At 41.8% G+C, this 17,028-nt stretch overlaps 1 protein-coding gene across 2 annotated transcripts in view; it reads left to right on the top strand.

The window, feature by feature from the left end:
* Positions 1 to 17,028, top strand: part of LOC122540579 (ubiquitin-associated and SH3 domain-containing protein B-like) — a 140,479-nt gene that overhangs the window by 110,979 nt on the left and 12,472 nt on the right. Inside the window, exons 1-8 of one of the 2 annotated variants that reach the window (XM_043676457.1) lie at positions 273 to 409; positions 2,034 to 2,220; positions 2,963 to 3,161; positions 5,228 to 5,397; positions 8,844 to 9,052; positions 12,573 to 12,711; positions 14,347 to 14,467; positions 16,325 to 16,447. In XM_043676457.1, the coding sequence (XP_043532392.1) occupies positions 2,218 to 2,220; positions 2,963 to 3,161; positions 5,228 to 5,397; positions 8,844 to 9,052; positions 12,573 to 12,711; positions 14,347 to 14,467; positions 16,325 to 16,447 (964 nt within the window). In that variant the 5' untranslated portion in view covers positions 273 to 409; positions 2,034 to 2,217. Of the gene's footprint in view, positions 1 to 272; positions 410 to 2,033; positions 2,221 to 2,962; positions 3,162 to 5,227; positions 5,398 to 8,843; positions 9,053 to 12,572; positions 12,712 to 14,346; positions 14,468 to 16,324; positions 16,448 to 17,028 lie in introns of those variants that run through there. The other variant, XM_043676456.1, reaches the window with a different exon arrangement.

Below are 17,028 nucleotides of genomic sequence, written 5' to 3'. Positions count from 1 at the left end.
ATCCTCAGACAGGGGTAGTTCTGGAGGGATAGTGAAAACACGGCAGGGCTGGGAGCTAGGACCTGGGACCTGGTGTGGGGCTGGAGCTGGGAGTGGGGGCGGGGTTGGGTGTGGGGCGGGGACGGAGATCGGCGTGGGGGCGGAGTTGGGCATGGTGACGGAGATCGGCGTGGGGGCGGAGTTAGACGTGACGGAGATCGACGTGGGGGCGGGGTTAGATGTGACGGAGATCGGCGTGGGGGCGGGGTTAGATGTGGTGACGGAGATCGGCGTGGGGGCGGAGACACATGCGGCGTATAAGAATATATGAGTATAGTGAAAAGTGTACAAAGTCACCATTCTCCGGTGCCAACTTGATGACAAAACCAGGATTTAAAACAAAACAGCAGGAATAAAAGAAACCCAAAAAGTAAGTAGAATGTCCAGATCTTAAAGTCTAAGTCTTCTCTCCATAAAGTTCTTTGGAACCACTGATGCAGGTTTCTGGGCCTAGTCACAGCCTGGGGTCTCGCATTGATCACCAGGAGGATTAGCAGGTTATTGCTGAACAGGTGCTGCCTGGAAACACTATTAATGACAACTTCCATCACTTTACTGTTGAAGCTGTAATTGGCTGGGTTGGATTTGTCCTGCTTTTTGTGTACAGGACATACCTGGACAATTTTCCACATTGTTGGGGAGGTGTCAGTGTTGTAACTGTACTGGTAGAGCTTGGCTACAGAAGTGGTATGTTCTGGAGCACAAGTCTTCAGTACTATTGCTGGAATGTTGTCAGGGCTCTTAGTGTTTGCAGTATCCAATGCCTCCAATTTTTCTTGAAATCATCTGGAGTGAATTGAATTGGCAGAAAACATGTATTTATGAACTACTGGAGGAGACCAAAATGGAATCATCCACTTAGCATTTCTGGCAAATTCTTCAGCCTTATCTTTTGCATTGATATGCTGGGTTCTTCCAACGTTGAGGTTGGGGATATTTGTGGAGCCACCTCTTCCTCCAGTGAGTTGTTTAATTCTACACCACCATTCATGACCAGCTGTAGCAGGACTGCAGAGCTTAGATCTGACCCATTGGTTGTAGAATTGCTTGGCTCTGTCTACCACTTGCTGTTTATGCTGTTTGACATGCAAGTAATCCTGTTTGGTAGCATCACCAGGTTGATATTTCATGGTTGGGTATGCCTGGTGCTGGTCCTGCCCTCCTGCTTTTTCCATTGAACCAGGGTTGATCCCCTGACTTGATGGTAATGATTGGGTGGGGATATGCTACGATTGTATACTATACTGAAAAATATACTCTGTTGCTGTTGATGGCCAACAGTCCTTTATGAATGCCCAGACTTAAGTTGCTAAATCTGTTTGAAGCGTGTCCCATTTAGCATGGTGATAGTGCAATACAACACTATGGAGGGTATTCTCAATCTGAAGGTGGGACTTTGTCTCCACAAGGACTGTGCAGTAATCACTCTCACTCATACCGGCATAATTGATGACTCAGGGCACACAAAAGATCGAAATATTGTGGATGGAGATGAACAACTCTGATTCAGTTTTCTTTAGCCAAGGACCGGATTTATGAAAATTTGAAAGCAATCTTCGCACTTACTGAGGCTCCTGTAAAGAGGATTACCACATGATTGATTGTCTTGTGTTTTACACATTGAAACAGGAAGATATGTTGAGACAGACTGTTGCCAAATTGATTGACTGCTCCATGAATTCCCCAGTGCTTGTGTACAACCAGGAAGTTTGTTTCTCCACAGTCCTTCCCTCAGCTAATGGTTTTCATTCTTTTCTGTTCTAGTACAACAATTGATTTTGTTTGGAGGGGGAGGATGTGGTGAGTCAGTCCTGGCTGAGAATTGACTGAAGAGCACCACATTGATTTTTCTTCTAAGTCTGTGTGTGAATCTGACAACTGATTGTTTAAAGTAGTGTGGCATGGCTGTGCATTAAAGTGACAGTTGCAATATGCCATCTCTTATGTAAGAAAACTCTTTTCAACTTCTTTTCTACCATTTTCCTTCACACTAGGCTGTTTTCACATGTGGATGACCCCTTCCTGGATGACCCTCTTCCTCGAGAATATGTTCTTTACCTGCGTCCCACTGGACCTTTGGCCAACAAGCTTTTTGAGTACTGGCATCAGTCACGGCAAGTGTGTGGCAAAAACAAGGCGCACAACATCTTCCCTCACATCACCCTTTGCCAATTCTTCATGGTGAGTGATTTGGGTTTTCAGAGCCAGTTTCTGAGGAGGGTTAGGTGTTAAAGTGCAGGGTCAAATAGTTCAGCAGAAGGTCATTCAGTCCACCCCGTGCCTGTGCTGAAAATAGGTAATTTGTCATTGAGCGGAGGGAGTTAAAGTTATTTTTTCTCACTTGTCTAGCTCATGTTGGGTTGCAGATTTCCAGAGGCACCAACTGCCCCGTGATGTAAAGTTTGTGTGCCCCATGTTTGAAATTGAGCAGGTTATTTGGTGTCATACATAGCAATCACCTCCACATATGATCACTATTTGAGGTCTTTGTGACTGATTTTGCTTTCACCTCTCCCAATGCTAGCTAGGAATGTGGAAGCTGGTTATAATACCCCAGCTTCTTTGACTTGGGCATTTCAGCACAGCCCAGGCACTGACCTATGGTCTTTTGGACCATGGTCTTTTGGGCTCAGTATTGTATGATAGTGCCATAATCCATGTCGGCATTGGAAACACTATTGTGAATAAAGCAGAAAATGTAACTATTAAAAGCATAAAATGTCTGTGGTATGAGGTGTGTTCACTGGGTTCAATGGCAGTGAGTGTAATGTGTCACTGGGTTCCATAGCAGTGTGAGTGTAATGTGTCACTGGGTTTTATAACAGTGCAGGAGTAGTTGTGGAGGGGAGTGGGTATTTAGTGCTCAATGCCCAGGATCTGATAGTAAATAGACTGACACTGGTTGCTGTTGTTCCTGTTTCAGTGTGAGGACAGTAAAGTAGATGGTCTCTGTGAAGCTTTGCAGAACACAGTGAGTCGCTGGAAAGAGACCTTTCCTCTTCCCCTTCCCCTGGAGCTATACACTTCATCAAACTTTATTGGCCTCTTTGTGGAGGAGCAGAGCGCAGAAATCATCAAGAAATTTGCTGCAGATTTTGCATCAGAAGCTGCAAGTAAAGCAGGTGGGAAATCTGCCCGTTAAACATTGTGTTACCAAAGACTATGAAAGTGAAATTGGACTTGAGCAGCATACAAAAGTACTTTTGCTGTTTTTACAACCAGCTGAGGAAGGGCAAATTCGCTCCTCTCTTTTTAACCCTCCTTTTGATCCGTTACAACGAGTTTTGTTTTAACGTGCAGTTCAAGAGTAGTTTGCTAGAATATGAAGAAGCCAAGTACTAAGATTTTCTTGAGTGAACAAAAGAGGGATTTTGTTACCTACTAACCTGGAAAGAAAGTAATAATAAAATGCAACATCAAAATAAATACACAAACACATGTAATGAGTTTTAAAAAAAGGTGTGGGGAAGGTATGTAGGACAAACAAGAAGATGAAAACAAATTCAGTTTGTTCTTTGTAGGGCCCTTGAGTCCTGATTGTGAAAGCTAAGTTCAGCACTGTTTAGCTATTGTCTTGCTTCCTCGGCAATAGTGAGATTTGTAGAATTCTGGAGTTCATAGAATAGAATTCTACAGTGTGGAAACAGGCCCTTCAGCCCAACAATCCACACTGACCCTCTGAAGAGTAACCCACCCAGATCCATTCCCCTGTCCTGTTACTATACATTTACCTCAGACTAATTCACCTAACCTGCACATCTTTGGATTGTAGGAGGAAACCCATGCAGACATGGGGAGAATGTACAAACTCCACACAGACAGTGGCCCGAGGCTCGAATTGAACCTGGGTCCCTGGCACTGTGAAGCAGCAGTGCTAACCACTGAGCCACCGCGCTGCCACAGTGAATGATTGATTATTTTTACAAGTGACCTTTATAATGGACACTGAATTCAGATGGTGAGAGAAAGCAAAAGGAAGAGAGAGAACAAACCTTCCATGTTCTGTTGTTATAAATCCATATTTCCCTTTCTTTCGGCTGTGGTAAACAAGCTTCTGAAATATGGTCTGTTTGTATATTCCCAAGTTGAGTTCTACTGTTTTTTTTCCAAGCTGAATATACCATAGGCAACCTTTCATTTCCCAATATGAGAGATTATTATGCATGAAAATTTTTTTAATTGTCTGGCTTTATTGTTTTTGGACAAAATTGTAATTTTAACATATCTTGGTTTAGTTTGTTCAATATATATTCCCTGAACTTGCCTCAATCTATGGTCAGCTAATCACAGTAGCCATTTTAGGTCACAATTTGTTTATTTTAAAATTCGCTTGAGTCTAGGCCATCTCAATTATTACAATCAGGCAATTGGAATTGAATATTAATCGTCCATATTCACCACAATCATAGCATTGTCAACCAGAGCTCAGTGGGCAACATATTCACTTCTGTGTCAGAGGGTTGTAGATCCAAGTCAGGGTGGAGAACAAATACTGGTGTTACCAATGACACTCACATCCCACAAATGAGTTTTTTTAAGAAGTCTTGTTTCAGAGATTTGACTTCAGAAGCCAGGGTGAAATTCCAAATCCAATACTGAGAGGTAAATATAAATTATTTTGAAGGCGAGCAGGGGAGCTTTCTGCAGTGTTCTGAGGATTGAATTTAACCTGTGATCAATATAATTAAAAACAGATAATCTGATCACCATCACATTGACTGTGAGATCTTCCTGTACACAGAACATTTGTTGCATTTTCCATATTACAACACTACAACACTGACAACACATCCAAAATACTTCATTAGCTGTAAGTGTGTTGGCATGTCCTGGGATTGTGAAAGGTGTTATAAAATACAAGTTCTTGGAATTTTTTTTCTCTTTGTATTTCTGTATTTCCCATGGACCTCTTACTCTTGGCCTCTTATATCTGACCTGCTAAGTGCATCTACAGATACACTGTTGGCTAGTCAAGGACATTAGGTGATATGAAACCAAGGCAAGTGAATATGGTTATGAGATAGATCAGCCATGATTTTGTTCTGTGGTGAGATAGGCTGAAGGAGCTGAATGGCTTCCTCCTGTTCCTATAAAAATTATTTCTGGTTTGCTCGTCCATTAATTAACATTTGTGCTTTTTCTTCCTCTTTATTCTCTTTGTCTCTCTTTCTCCATCATTCTTTTGTAGATGTGCAAGTGGAACCCCACAAGAAGCAGCTTCATGTCACGCTTGCCTATCATTTCCAGCCCAATCACCTGGCCACACTGGAGAAATTAGCTCGCATTGTAGACCTGAAGTTGGGCTGTGATTGGGTAGCTGCTCTTTATTCCCGTGATATTCGATTTGCTAACCATGAGGTAAATAATCTTACACAGAAGAGTCTGAGTATAGGCAAGTGCAAGCTTATAGTTACTCTTTATTGAAGGTTAAGGGGTGATCTGATTAAGATGGTTCAGAATGACTAAATGATTCAATAACGAGGATAGAGAGAAACTGTAATCTCTGTTTGGAAAATCCTGAACAAAAAGTCTTAACATTGGAATTAAAGCTTGGAGTGATGTCAGGAAGAACATTTTTACATAAGGGGTGGTGGACTTGTGGAATGCTTTCCCACTGCCCCCCCTTCAAAAAAAGCATTTGATGCTGCAAAATCAATTAAACATTCAAAGTTTGTAGGAAGATTTGTAGCTCGGGTGCTCGTTGTTGTGGTTCTGTTTGCCGAGCTGGGAATTTATGTTGCAGACGTTTTGTCCCCTGTCTAGGTGACATCCTCAGTGCTTGGGAGCTTCCTGTGAAGCGCGTCTGTGATCTTTCCTCTGGCATTTGTAGTGATTTGAATCTGCCACTTCCGGTTGTCAGTTTCCAGCTGTCCGCTGCAGTGGTCGGTATATTGGGTCCAGGTCGATGTGCTTATTGATTGAATCTGTGGATGAGTGCCATGCCTCTCAGAATTCCCTGGCTGTTCTCTGTTTGGCTTGTCCTATAATAGTAGTGTTGTCCCAGTCGAATTCATGTTGCTTGTCATCTGTGTGTGTGGCTACTCAGGATAGCTGGTCGTGTCGTTTCGTGGCTAGTTGGTTTTCATGGATGCGGATCGTTAGCTGTCGTCCCGTTTGTCCTATGTAGTGTTTTGTACAGTCCTTGCATGGGATTGTTGTTGAATGTGAAATGTGTTGTGAGGCACAAGTCCAGTAGTTTGAGTATGCCGTCTTTGTTGATGGGTTCCCATGCAAGGACTGCATAAAACACTACATAGTGGCAGGGGAAGGTGCCGGAGTGGGGTGAGGGCTGGTGGAGGGCGTAGATCTGACAAGGGAATCGTGGAAGGAATGGTCTCTCCAAAATGCTATAGGGGTTGGGTTGGAAATATATCCCGAGTGGTAGGGTCTGTTTGTAGGTGTGGGAAGTGACGGAGGATGATATATATTGTATACGGAGTTTGGTGGAGTGGAAGGTGAGAACCAGGGGGATTCTGTTGCATTGGGAGGGGTGATGTTCAAGGGGAGAGGTGCGGGAAGTGGAGGAGATGTGCTGAAGGGCATCGTCAACCATGTGGGAGGGGAAATTGCGGTCTTTCAAGAAGGAGGCCACCTGGGATTTTCTATGGCAGAATTAGTCATCCTGGGAACAGATGCGGTGGAGGTAGAGGAATTGGGAATAAGAGATGGCTTTTTTTTACAGGAGGCAGGGTGAGACGAGGTGTAGTACAAGTAGCTGTGGGAGTCTGTGGGTTTGTACTAGATGTCCGTGGTTAATCCGTCGCCAGAGAATGAGATGGAGAGATTCAGGAAGGGGAGGGAGGTGTCAGAGATGGCCCAGGTGAATTTGAGGTTGGGGTGAAAGGTGTTAGTGAAGTTGATGAACAGTTTCCCCTCATTTTCCCCTCCCCCACACATTATCCCTGTCCCAAGCCTCCAACTCGGCACCGCCCTCTTGACCTGTCCATCTTTCCGATCCATTTGCTCCACCCTCCTCTGAGACCTATCACCTTCTCCCCCACCTTCATCAACCTATTGCATTCTCAGCTACCTCCCCCCCCCCAACCCCACCCCCGTCCCATTTATCTCTCAGCTCCCCCAGGCCACAAGTCTATTCCTGATGAAGGGCTCTTGCCCAAATTGTCGCCTCTCCTGCTCCTCGGATGCTGCCTGACCGGCTGTGCTTTTCAGCACCATACTGGAAAAGAAGGTTTAGGGGTGACTTGATAGAGGTGTACAAGATGATTAGGGGTTTAGATAGGGTTGACCGTGAGAACCTTTTTCCACGTATGGAGTCAGCTATTATGAGGGGGCATAGGTTAGGTATAGGACAGATGTTAGGGGTAGATTCTTTACTCAGCGAGTCGTGAGTTCATGGAATGCCCTGCCAGTAGCAGTGGTGGACTCTCCCTCTTTATGGGCATTTAAACGGGCATTGGATAGGCATATGGAGGATAGTGGGCTAGTGTAGGTTAGGTGGGCTTGGATCGGCGCAACATCGAGGGCCAAAAGGCCTGTACTGCGCTGTATTTTTCTATGTCTATAACCACAACATCAATTGAACATGCTTGATAACGTTTTAGTTGACATGACTGGACCATTATAGAAAATAAAGGTGGGTAGGTGGGGTTTAGATACAGATCAGCTATGGACTTTTTGAATTAAGGAGATGATGTGATTAAGTGGTACAGTCAGTGGGGTAGTAATACAGAACTCTATAGGCTAATATTCTGAAGGCATGGGTTCAAATCGCACCATGGTGAAAGTTGCATTCAATAAAAGTTTTAAAATATGGATTATAAAGCTAGCCTAATGATGACCATTTAACCACTGACAACTGGTCCCCCAGTGTCTTTTGGGAAAGAAATCCATCTGGCTGACAGGTGTCCAGACCCACACACTGTGGTTGACTCTTAACTAATCTCTTGGATGGACGATAAATGCTGCCCTAACCAGAAATGTCCACATCAACAAATATATAATAAAATGATAGAATAGGCTCTTCCTATGTTCCTGCTACATGATATGCTGAAGAGTGGGGATGATATAAACAAAGGAGCCATATTTAATTTCTTCAATTCTTTCACAGGATGTGGGTGCTGCAGAATGAGCATTTGTTGTCCATTCTTAATTGCTTTTAAACTGCATTGTTTGCTAGGCGATTTCAGAGGGCAAGTAAATGTTAACCACATTGCGTTGGGTCTGGAGTAACATGTAGATCATATTGGGTAAGCATGGCAGATTGACATTAGTGAACTAGGTGGTTGTTTATGGTCATCATTATGAAGACCAGCTTTTTGGACTTAAATTCCACTATTAGAAGTGGGATCTGAACCAATGTCCTCAAAGCATTATCTTTGTGTTCTTGATTGGTAATGTAGTGCCACTGTACCACACTCTCACAATATAAATTCGTATTACAGAACCAGAAGGAGTTATTGTTCCACCTTCAGTAAACTGATTTCATTGCTGAATACAACAATCAAGCCAACAGGTTATTTTTAATTGGACAATAATCTGGAGTTTGTTGTTAACTGATCTGTCTGTAAAAAGTTCTAACATATAACCACACTCCAAATATTGCCTCCAAGTATGATGACAGGAGAATTACCCAACCATCTCCCTTGTGGCTGGGACTTGTGCACCTGAGTATGCAACTTTTAGGTGATGAAAGAGATAATGGGTTTATCTTGGTTGTGCTTTGGATAAAATATAAACAATTATTTTTAATTTTTTTGTGTGGATGGGTTCTTCATGGCTTGTTGGCTTGACCTACAACATTTATAACCTGTTTTGATTCCATTTTCCTGTATGTTCTTTATTAGACTCTGCGAGTGATGTACCCATACACACCCCAGAATGACGATGAGTTGGAATTGGTGCAGGGCGATTTTATATTCATGTCCCCAATTGAACAGAGCAGCACGAGTGAGGGCTGGATATATGGCACCTCCCTAGCAACGGGCTGCTCAGGGCTACTTCCAGAGAACTACATAGCCAAAGCGGATGAATCTGATACATGGGTCTTCCATGGGTAAGTGACGTATTGCTGACTGTGTTGCAAAGAATAATGATGATGTAATATTGCCGTGGTACAGGCATCAGGAGGAGAATGAAAACCTTCTAAACCCATAACCACTACCATCTAGGAGAACAAGAGCAAAAGGTACATGGAAAAACACCCACCTGCATGTTCCCCTCCAAGCCACTCTCATTCTTGATTTGGAATCATCTTCATTCTTTCATTGTTGCTGGGTCAAAACTACCTTCTACAAACAACGTCAAGAGTAGCTTAAGTGATCTAAATGGGGAAGAAAGAACAATGAATTAGAGTCAACAATACACATGACTTTTATCTTTATGGCACCTTTAACTTGCTTGGGTCTAGGCAACTCAATTCATGGCCACTAATAATGGAGTCATTGAAATGGGAATGCATAAGAAGCTGGAATTAGAGAACTGCAGATATGTTTGAGGGTTGTAGAGCTGGAGGGCATTACAGAGAGATGGAAAATTGAAGCCTTGGAGAGATCTGAAAACAAGGGCTTGAACAAGAATGAGCATAATTTGACATGCACAAGAGTTATAGGGAATTAGAATGTGCTGCAAATAAAGACACTGGAAGCACGTTTTGGATGATCTCCAGTTTATAGAGGGTAGAATGTGGAAGAGCAGTCAGGAGTGAATTGTAATGGTCAAGTCGATGATGAGGGATTCAGCTGAAGATGAGCTGAAAAGTCAGGAAATGTTGTTGGTGCTTGAGTTTTAAAAACAATAATTCATCAGATAATATGGTAACCTTAAGTTTAGGAGGTTGTATTTATTTTTGACAGGTTTAGACGCTTTGTAACATCACTTCTTCCTTTGCTATGCTATTCTTGGGATGATCTCTTAGAGTCCTGGCATAGCTAAACTTATTCCAGCAAATTACCTGGTCATGATCCCATTATTGTATTTGTGTAAATTGGCTGCATCTTCTATGTTATAGCAATGACTATATTGCAAAAGGGACTTCCTTAGCTGTAAAATACTTTGAATATCCCAATTCCCTGAAAGGTGCTTGAGAAATAAAGTCTGTCTGTCTTTATTATATGGTGAGAATTGATTATATTTTTGAAGTTTTAATACTTGAGGGAGAACATTCTCTTGATACAAAAGGGTAGATGATTCCAGGACCTTTTGTACAAAGTCCCTTCCCAATTTATTGTGCTTTCCAAATTGTAGTTTTCTTTACTTTTTACATACCTGAAAATATTGAAGTACATTCAAGACACTGATCAATAGCTTTTTGGGAACAAAGGTAATTGAAGAACACTGGCATAGCATGGGAGAAGAGGAGTTGAGATAGGAGATCAGATATGATCTTGTTGAAGGGCGGAGCAGAATCCAGCGGGGCAAATGGCCTGTAGATTGTCCAATAGAGATACAGTCCCAGACATTGAAGGGGATATTTCAGAATATACAGCATAATTACAATGCAACTACAAAGAAAAAAATTACTGTGCTTTAGCAAGAAAAGTTAAAGATAGTATCAAACTTAAAGAACAAGCATATAATTGTGCGAAGATGGTGGTAGGTCAGAAGATTGGACAGAATATAAAAAGCAGCAAAGAATGACTAAAAGAAACTAGCATACAAGAGAAAGCTAGTGATAATATAATAATAGATGTAAAGAATTTATGTTGATGATTTTTAAAAATGGGTTAACAAAAGAAGTATAAATAAAATCTCAGCCAAACTAAATAAGAGGGAAGGGGAGGCATTCCAGAAAATTACACTCATCAGGGAAGTGTTACTAAGCAAATTGTTGAAGGAGCAAATTACTGCAGATGCTGGAATCTGAACTGAAAACACAAATGCTGATCCAGGTCCTAGAATCTCAAAAGAAATGGCTAGTGAGATAGTTATAGATAGAGTCATAGATAGAGTCATAGAGATGTACAGCACGGAATCAGATCCTTCGGTCCAACTCGTCCATGTCGATCAGATATTCCAACCCAATCTAGTCCTACCTGCCAGCACCTGGCCCATATCCCTCCAAAACCTTCTTATTCATATACCCATCCAAATGCCTTTTAAATGTTGCAATTGTACTAGCTTCCACCGCTTCCTCTGGCAGCTCATTCCACACACGCACCACCCTCTGCGTGAAAAAGTTGCCCCATGGGTATCTCTTCTATCTTTCCACTTTCACCCTAAACCTATGCTCTTTTGTTCTGGACTCCCCCCAGCGCAGGGAAGAGACTTTGTCCACTTATCCTATCCATTCCCCTCATGATTTTATAAATCTCTATATGGTCACCCCTAAGCCTCCAATGCTCCAGGGAAAACAGCCCCAACATATTGAATCTCTCCCTATAGCTCAAATCCTCCAACCCTGGCAACATCCTTGTAAATCTTTTCTGAACCCTTTCAAGTTTCACAACATCCTTCCTATAGGAGGGAGAATCAAAATTGCACACAATATTCCAAAAGTGGCCTAATCAATGTCCTGTGCAGCGCAACATAACCTTTCAACTCCTGTACTCAATACTCTGATCAATAAAAGAAAGCATACCAAACGCCTTCTTCATGATCCTACTCTACTTTCAAGGAGCTATGAACCTGCACTCCAAGGTCTCTTTGTTCAGAAACCCTCCCTAGGACCTTACCACTAAGTGTATAAGTCCTGTTAAGATTTGCTTTCCCAAAATGCTGCACCTCGCATTTATCTGAATTAAACTCCATCTGTCACCTCTCAGCCCATTGGCCCATCTGATCAAGATCCCATTGTAATCTGAGGTAACCGTCTTCGCTGTCCATTACACCTCCAATTTTGGTATCATTTTCAAATTTACTAACTATACCTCTTGTGCTCACATCCAAATCATTTATATAAATGGTGAAAAGTAGTGGACCCAGCACTGATCCTTGTGGCACATCACCGGTCACAGGTCTCCAGTCTGAAAACAATCCTCCACCACCACCTTCTTCTGTTTTCTATCTTTGAGCCAGTTTTGTATCCAAATGGCTGGTTCTTCCTGTATTCCATGTTGATACATGGTTATAATTTTCCAAAACTTCCTTGATTCAGAGAAGGTTCTATTAGATTGGAAACTAGAGAATGCAACTCATTTATTCAAAAAGGGAGACGAACAGCAAATGTTAGAAACTATCACTAAAGATGTTACAGCAGGACATCTTGGAAAAATTCAAGATAATCAAGCAGGGTTAACATGGTTTTGTGAACCTGCTCTTAATTTGTATGTTTGTAGTTCTGCTCATATTAGGCAATTTGGCCCCTCTAGCCTGTTCCACCATTCAATAAGATCATGGCTGATCTGATTGTGATTTTAACATCACATTCCTGTCTATCCCTGATATCTTTAGACTCTTTGTTAGCCAAGAATCTTTATATTCTTAATGGCTTTGTTGGTAACTCGTTAATGTTTACACTTTGATAACATATCTTCTTGTGTCAGTGATGTTCCTGCACTTTGAGAGGTGCTACATTATTGTGCTTTGACTTAGCTATCTGGTGACACTTTATCATCTCTCCCTTTTTGTTTGCTTAGCTCTAATTCATTTTTAACTGCGACTGCCTCTGCTGGTGCCAGTCTATGCGACAGGGTTTTTCGAAGGAGATGCCAGGAGGAGCAGGGACCGGGCGAGGCTCTGTCATTGCCAACCAATGTCATCTGTCAACCAATGCCAGTAAGCTCCATTCTAAAGAGTGAATGTGAAATCTTGGTGTTGGGGAAGATCCCCATGAGATACAATTCTGAATCAAAGTGGCAGTTACACACTTTGAACAAATCAGATGTTGAGGGAAGGAAATTGATCCTCATAAATCAGGCAGGGGAAATGCAGAATCAAAGAAGGAAACCATTCAGCTCATCATGCCTATGGACTCTTGGACAAGGTTATCAAGTTAATCCCATGCCTTTGCTTTCTCTCCACAAACATGATAATATATTCCCTTCCAGTCTTTTTTTTAACTCCCTCTTCAAAGTTACTTGTTAAATCTGCTTTCAGATCATCATTCAAGAATTTAAAAAAAACCTCTTGATCTTGTTTCTTTTGTCAAATACTTAAATCTCTGGTATTGAGCCATCTGACTGTTCTCTGCTCTAAGTAAAAAAAACACCAGCTACTCCCTTCATCCCTGGTACCATTCTAATAAATCTCTTCTGCATCTTCCTAGTGTTTTCAGACCAACTGGAATTCAACCTTAACATTTGTAAGAAGAATTGGGTCAAAACGAAGAACTTTTGACCTCCCCAATTCTTTGATACAAAATGTGCACGGTACACCCTCTGCTGGACAATATGGGCCAAATTCTTTTCCCCTTATCAGAGCATCTTCACATAATTTCCATGAGGGGCTGTTGTGTGGAAGTAATAATGCACTTCTAGAACCACCCCACTACCGATCTAAGTCAGCTTCCAAAAGAACAATGCTGCCATTTGAAAGCAAACATTAATGAAAAACAACAGAAAACCAGCAATGAATACAGATATGTCTCGATTGCACATTGTCAGATGCCCCTGCTCAAACGCCCTCTCCCCTATTCAAAGTCCCACAGGGGCCCAGGATCAATAACATGAAATCTGTGGAATGAACGTTCGACATTTTGGGAAGGTGAGAGGCACTGAGAGATGAGTGGATGAGGGTGCAAGGAGGGATAGGAGTTTACCTCCAACTCCAGGAGGAAGAATCAGGCTCATTTTGCAAGTATGTCAATCAAACCATTAAGGCAAATTCACTCTCCTTCACCCATGAGAGGCCCACTCTGGCTATTTTGCTCATTCCCACAGGCCAGTGGCCAGAACAAGTTCAACTGTCCACTAAAATTCTTACTGACAGTGTTCATTGGATCTAGATGCAAAGTTTCTAAATCCTTTGTGTTTTTTAATAGCCTCCCCATTGCCCATTTTTAACTATTCACCTTCTCGGCAAAGCTCTGGCACAAATGACAGAAAACTAACAGGTGGCATTACCTGTCTCTTCACAAACCAGAGCATATCACAGTGGGAAAGCTGAAAAAATTCACAAAGCATTTCACTCCAGATCTGTTGGGAAATTGCATTTAGGTCAAATTGGAATCTGGGGCAGAATGTGGAGGCCAAACTATACTTTTTAATTCATGTGTGTCATCTTTAACTGGGTCAATCCACAAGCAGATCACTGAAATATCTTTGTGTGAAAGGGGACCCAGATAAAAATCACATTATTTCCTGCAGCAAAGAAGGTCAGAAAAGCTTTTGCATTCCTGCTGTATTTTTTAATTGAATTGCTGGTTGTCTTGAACTGTCATTGAGAAATGGTAATGTGTTTTGTCTGTCACAGATGGTGTCCAAAAACTCCCGGTCCTGTCTGCAAAAGCGGGATCTGTATGTCTGCCGACATGGGGAGAGGATGGATGTGGTTTTTGGAAAACACTGGCTGACTCAGTGCTTCGATGCAAAAGGTCTGTCCTGTCCTTGTGCTATGCCAGCATGGACAGTCAAACCCCTTTCATTTCTCCAGTCATTCCATTTTCTCCACTCCTTTTGACTTGAGTCAGGCTGACACACCTCAGTGTAGTATCAAAAGTACTGCATTGTGAGACGTGTCATCTTTTGCCGAGATATTAAACAAAGTCCTGGCCTGCTCTTTCAATTGGACACAAAAGATCACAGGGTATTATTTGAAAAAAATTGGGAAGTTTTCTGAGTGCGCCATCAAAATAAAACCCTTAGCTAATATATCTCAGACAGATTATTTAGTCATTAGTAAATTGCTATTTGTGGGAGCTTGCTGTGCACAGATTGGCTGTTTATTTTTACATTCCAACTGAGACCACACTTACAAAGTGCTTGACTGATTGTTCAAGCATTTTGGAACATCCTGAGGTTGTGAAAGGCGTATGAAAGTGCAAGAGTTTTTCTTTCCAGGGAAATAGTTCCACAAGTGACTCTTCATGTGGCATGAGTACTCAGGCAAGTTATTAAGCCATTGTGAACATGCCTGCTGATCATAAATCCATACCTGCTTAGTGTTCATGTGCACATTTTACGATGGGTGTTTTTGGGTTACAATCAGCAATGGAAATGTTGACTAATTTTCTTCATTCCCTCAGATACTGGGGCATACGTTATTTTTCTTTACAGCCTTACTGTCACTATAAATTGAAACACATGAGAGATGCAAATGGATCAATCTGATTGCTCAAGATAATCTACATAACCTTTTGAGGCTGCCCTTCTGCTGATTGCCATCTATTTACGACTAGCAGCCATGCCTTCAGTTGCCTAGGGTCAGGGATTCTTCTTAAAATCTATCTGTGACCCAGCTTTTGGCCATCTGACTAATATTTCCTGATTGGATTTGTGCAAAATCTTGTTTGGTAATGTCCCTGTGGAGTATATTGACACTGCTTATTATGTGAAAGGTGCTATATAAATGCAGGTTCACTATTGTGCTACCTGTTACCCCTTGCTGGAGTTGCAATGGCACAAATGAAAATTTACCATGTGACATCGGCATAGCTGTGATAGGACAGCTGATGGCAAGGTTTTGCGCAAACATGAGTGATTGATGGAGTTCCTTTAATACATTGTTGATGACTGTCAACTTTGTACCCAAAGGCCAGGGGACTGAAATGCTGTCAGTTGGCTTTTAGACTGTCGATCTTCATGAATGTTATTGGATCTTATTAAACCTCCTCCTTCCTTAAGGCAATATCCAGCACATTCAATGTTTCTTCTTTGTTTTGTTAACTAACAGTGTTACTCACTGAGGACTTTGACTTGCAGCTGTTGATTCATGGTTAATGTGGGGGTTGGTAAGCTCAGTCAGCTGGTTGGTGATATACAATGACGCCAACAGCATTGGTTCAATTTCTGTGCAAGTTAAGGTTCACGAAGGTTTCTCTTTCTCAACCTCACCCTTACCTGACGTGTGCTGACACTCAGGTTAAACCACTGCTAATTGTCTCTCTCTTTCTCTCCCTCTAATGAAAGAGCAGGACCCTAAGGAGTTCAAAACTAGAGGGGATAGTTTTAAGGTGAGAGGAGAAAGATTAAAATGGATCCGAGGGGCAATGATAGGGATATGGGCCAACTGCAGGCACATGGGACTAATTTAGTTTGGGAAATCTGGTAGGCATGGATGAGTTGGATTGAAGAGTCTGTTTTCATGCTGTATGATTCTATGACTCTGGGTCTATGGTTAACATAGCACTAATTTCCCCTCAGAGTTACGAGTGTGCAAGTTCTGATTTAGCTGCAGGGATATTGTTCACAGCTGTGAAGAGTTATTTTGCTGACATTTACTTTTGAAATAGGTAATTACATACGGTCCAATTTGAATATGCCACCGATTCTACCTCAGAGAAATGGTGGATACCGGGACTATGAGAAAGATGCTCCCATCACTGTGTTCGGCTGTGCACAGGCCAGGCTTGTCGGTGAGTTAATTTTGTCAACACTTGTGAACCATTTTTAACATATTAGTGTTGTTTGTTTAATGGTTTGCTCATTGTCCCTAATCATATTAGCTCTCCTATGCCATTTTAACTTCTTGGTGATGCAACAACAGAGCAAGTCTAGAAATGTTATTCTCTGCCCCCATTACTTTTACCTCTAGGCAGTTGTGTTACAAAGAGAAAGAAATTATGCTTCAATTGCACTGAGCCTTACTCTGATCCCATTAAGTTTTGGTTCCTGTATTTAGAGATAGATATATTTGCCTCAGAATGAAAACAATTCTCCTCCACTTCCATCTAATTCTTCTGGCAGTTACTTTAAATCTGTGCCTCCTGTTTTTTTGTCTCTGTGCTTTTTTTAACTCCATCTTGCCCCCTTATAACTTTATATACCTCAATTATCTCTCTTAGCCTTCTCTGTTTCAAAGAAGACAATGACAGAACAGATGCAGTCAGTGCTCTTAATCAGATTTCAACCAAGGATGATGCAGTGATTTTAACGATTGAGAGAAAAAGACTTTATTGCCTACTTACTCTCAGGACAACTAAAATGGGAAAAGTGA

Source organism: Chiloscyllium plagiosum, chromosome 35 (genome assembly GCF_004010195.1).
Source record: "Chiloscyllium plagiosum isolate BGI_BamShark_2017 chromosome 35, ASM401019v2, whole genome shotgun sequence".
Taxonomy (NCBI): domain Eukaryota; kingdom Metazoa; phylum Chordata; class Chondrichthyes; order Orectolobiformes; family Hemiscylliidae; genus Chiloscyllium; species Chiloscyllium plagiosum.
This window is presented reverse-complemented; position numbering and strand designations above follow the sequence as displayed.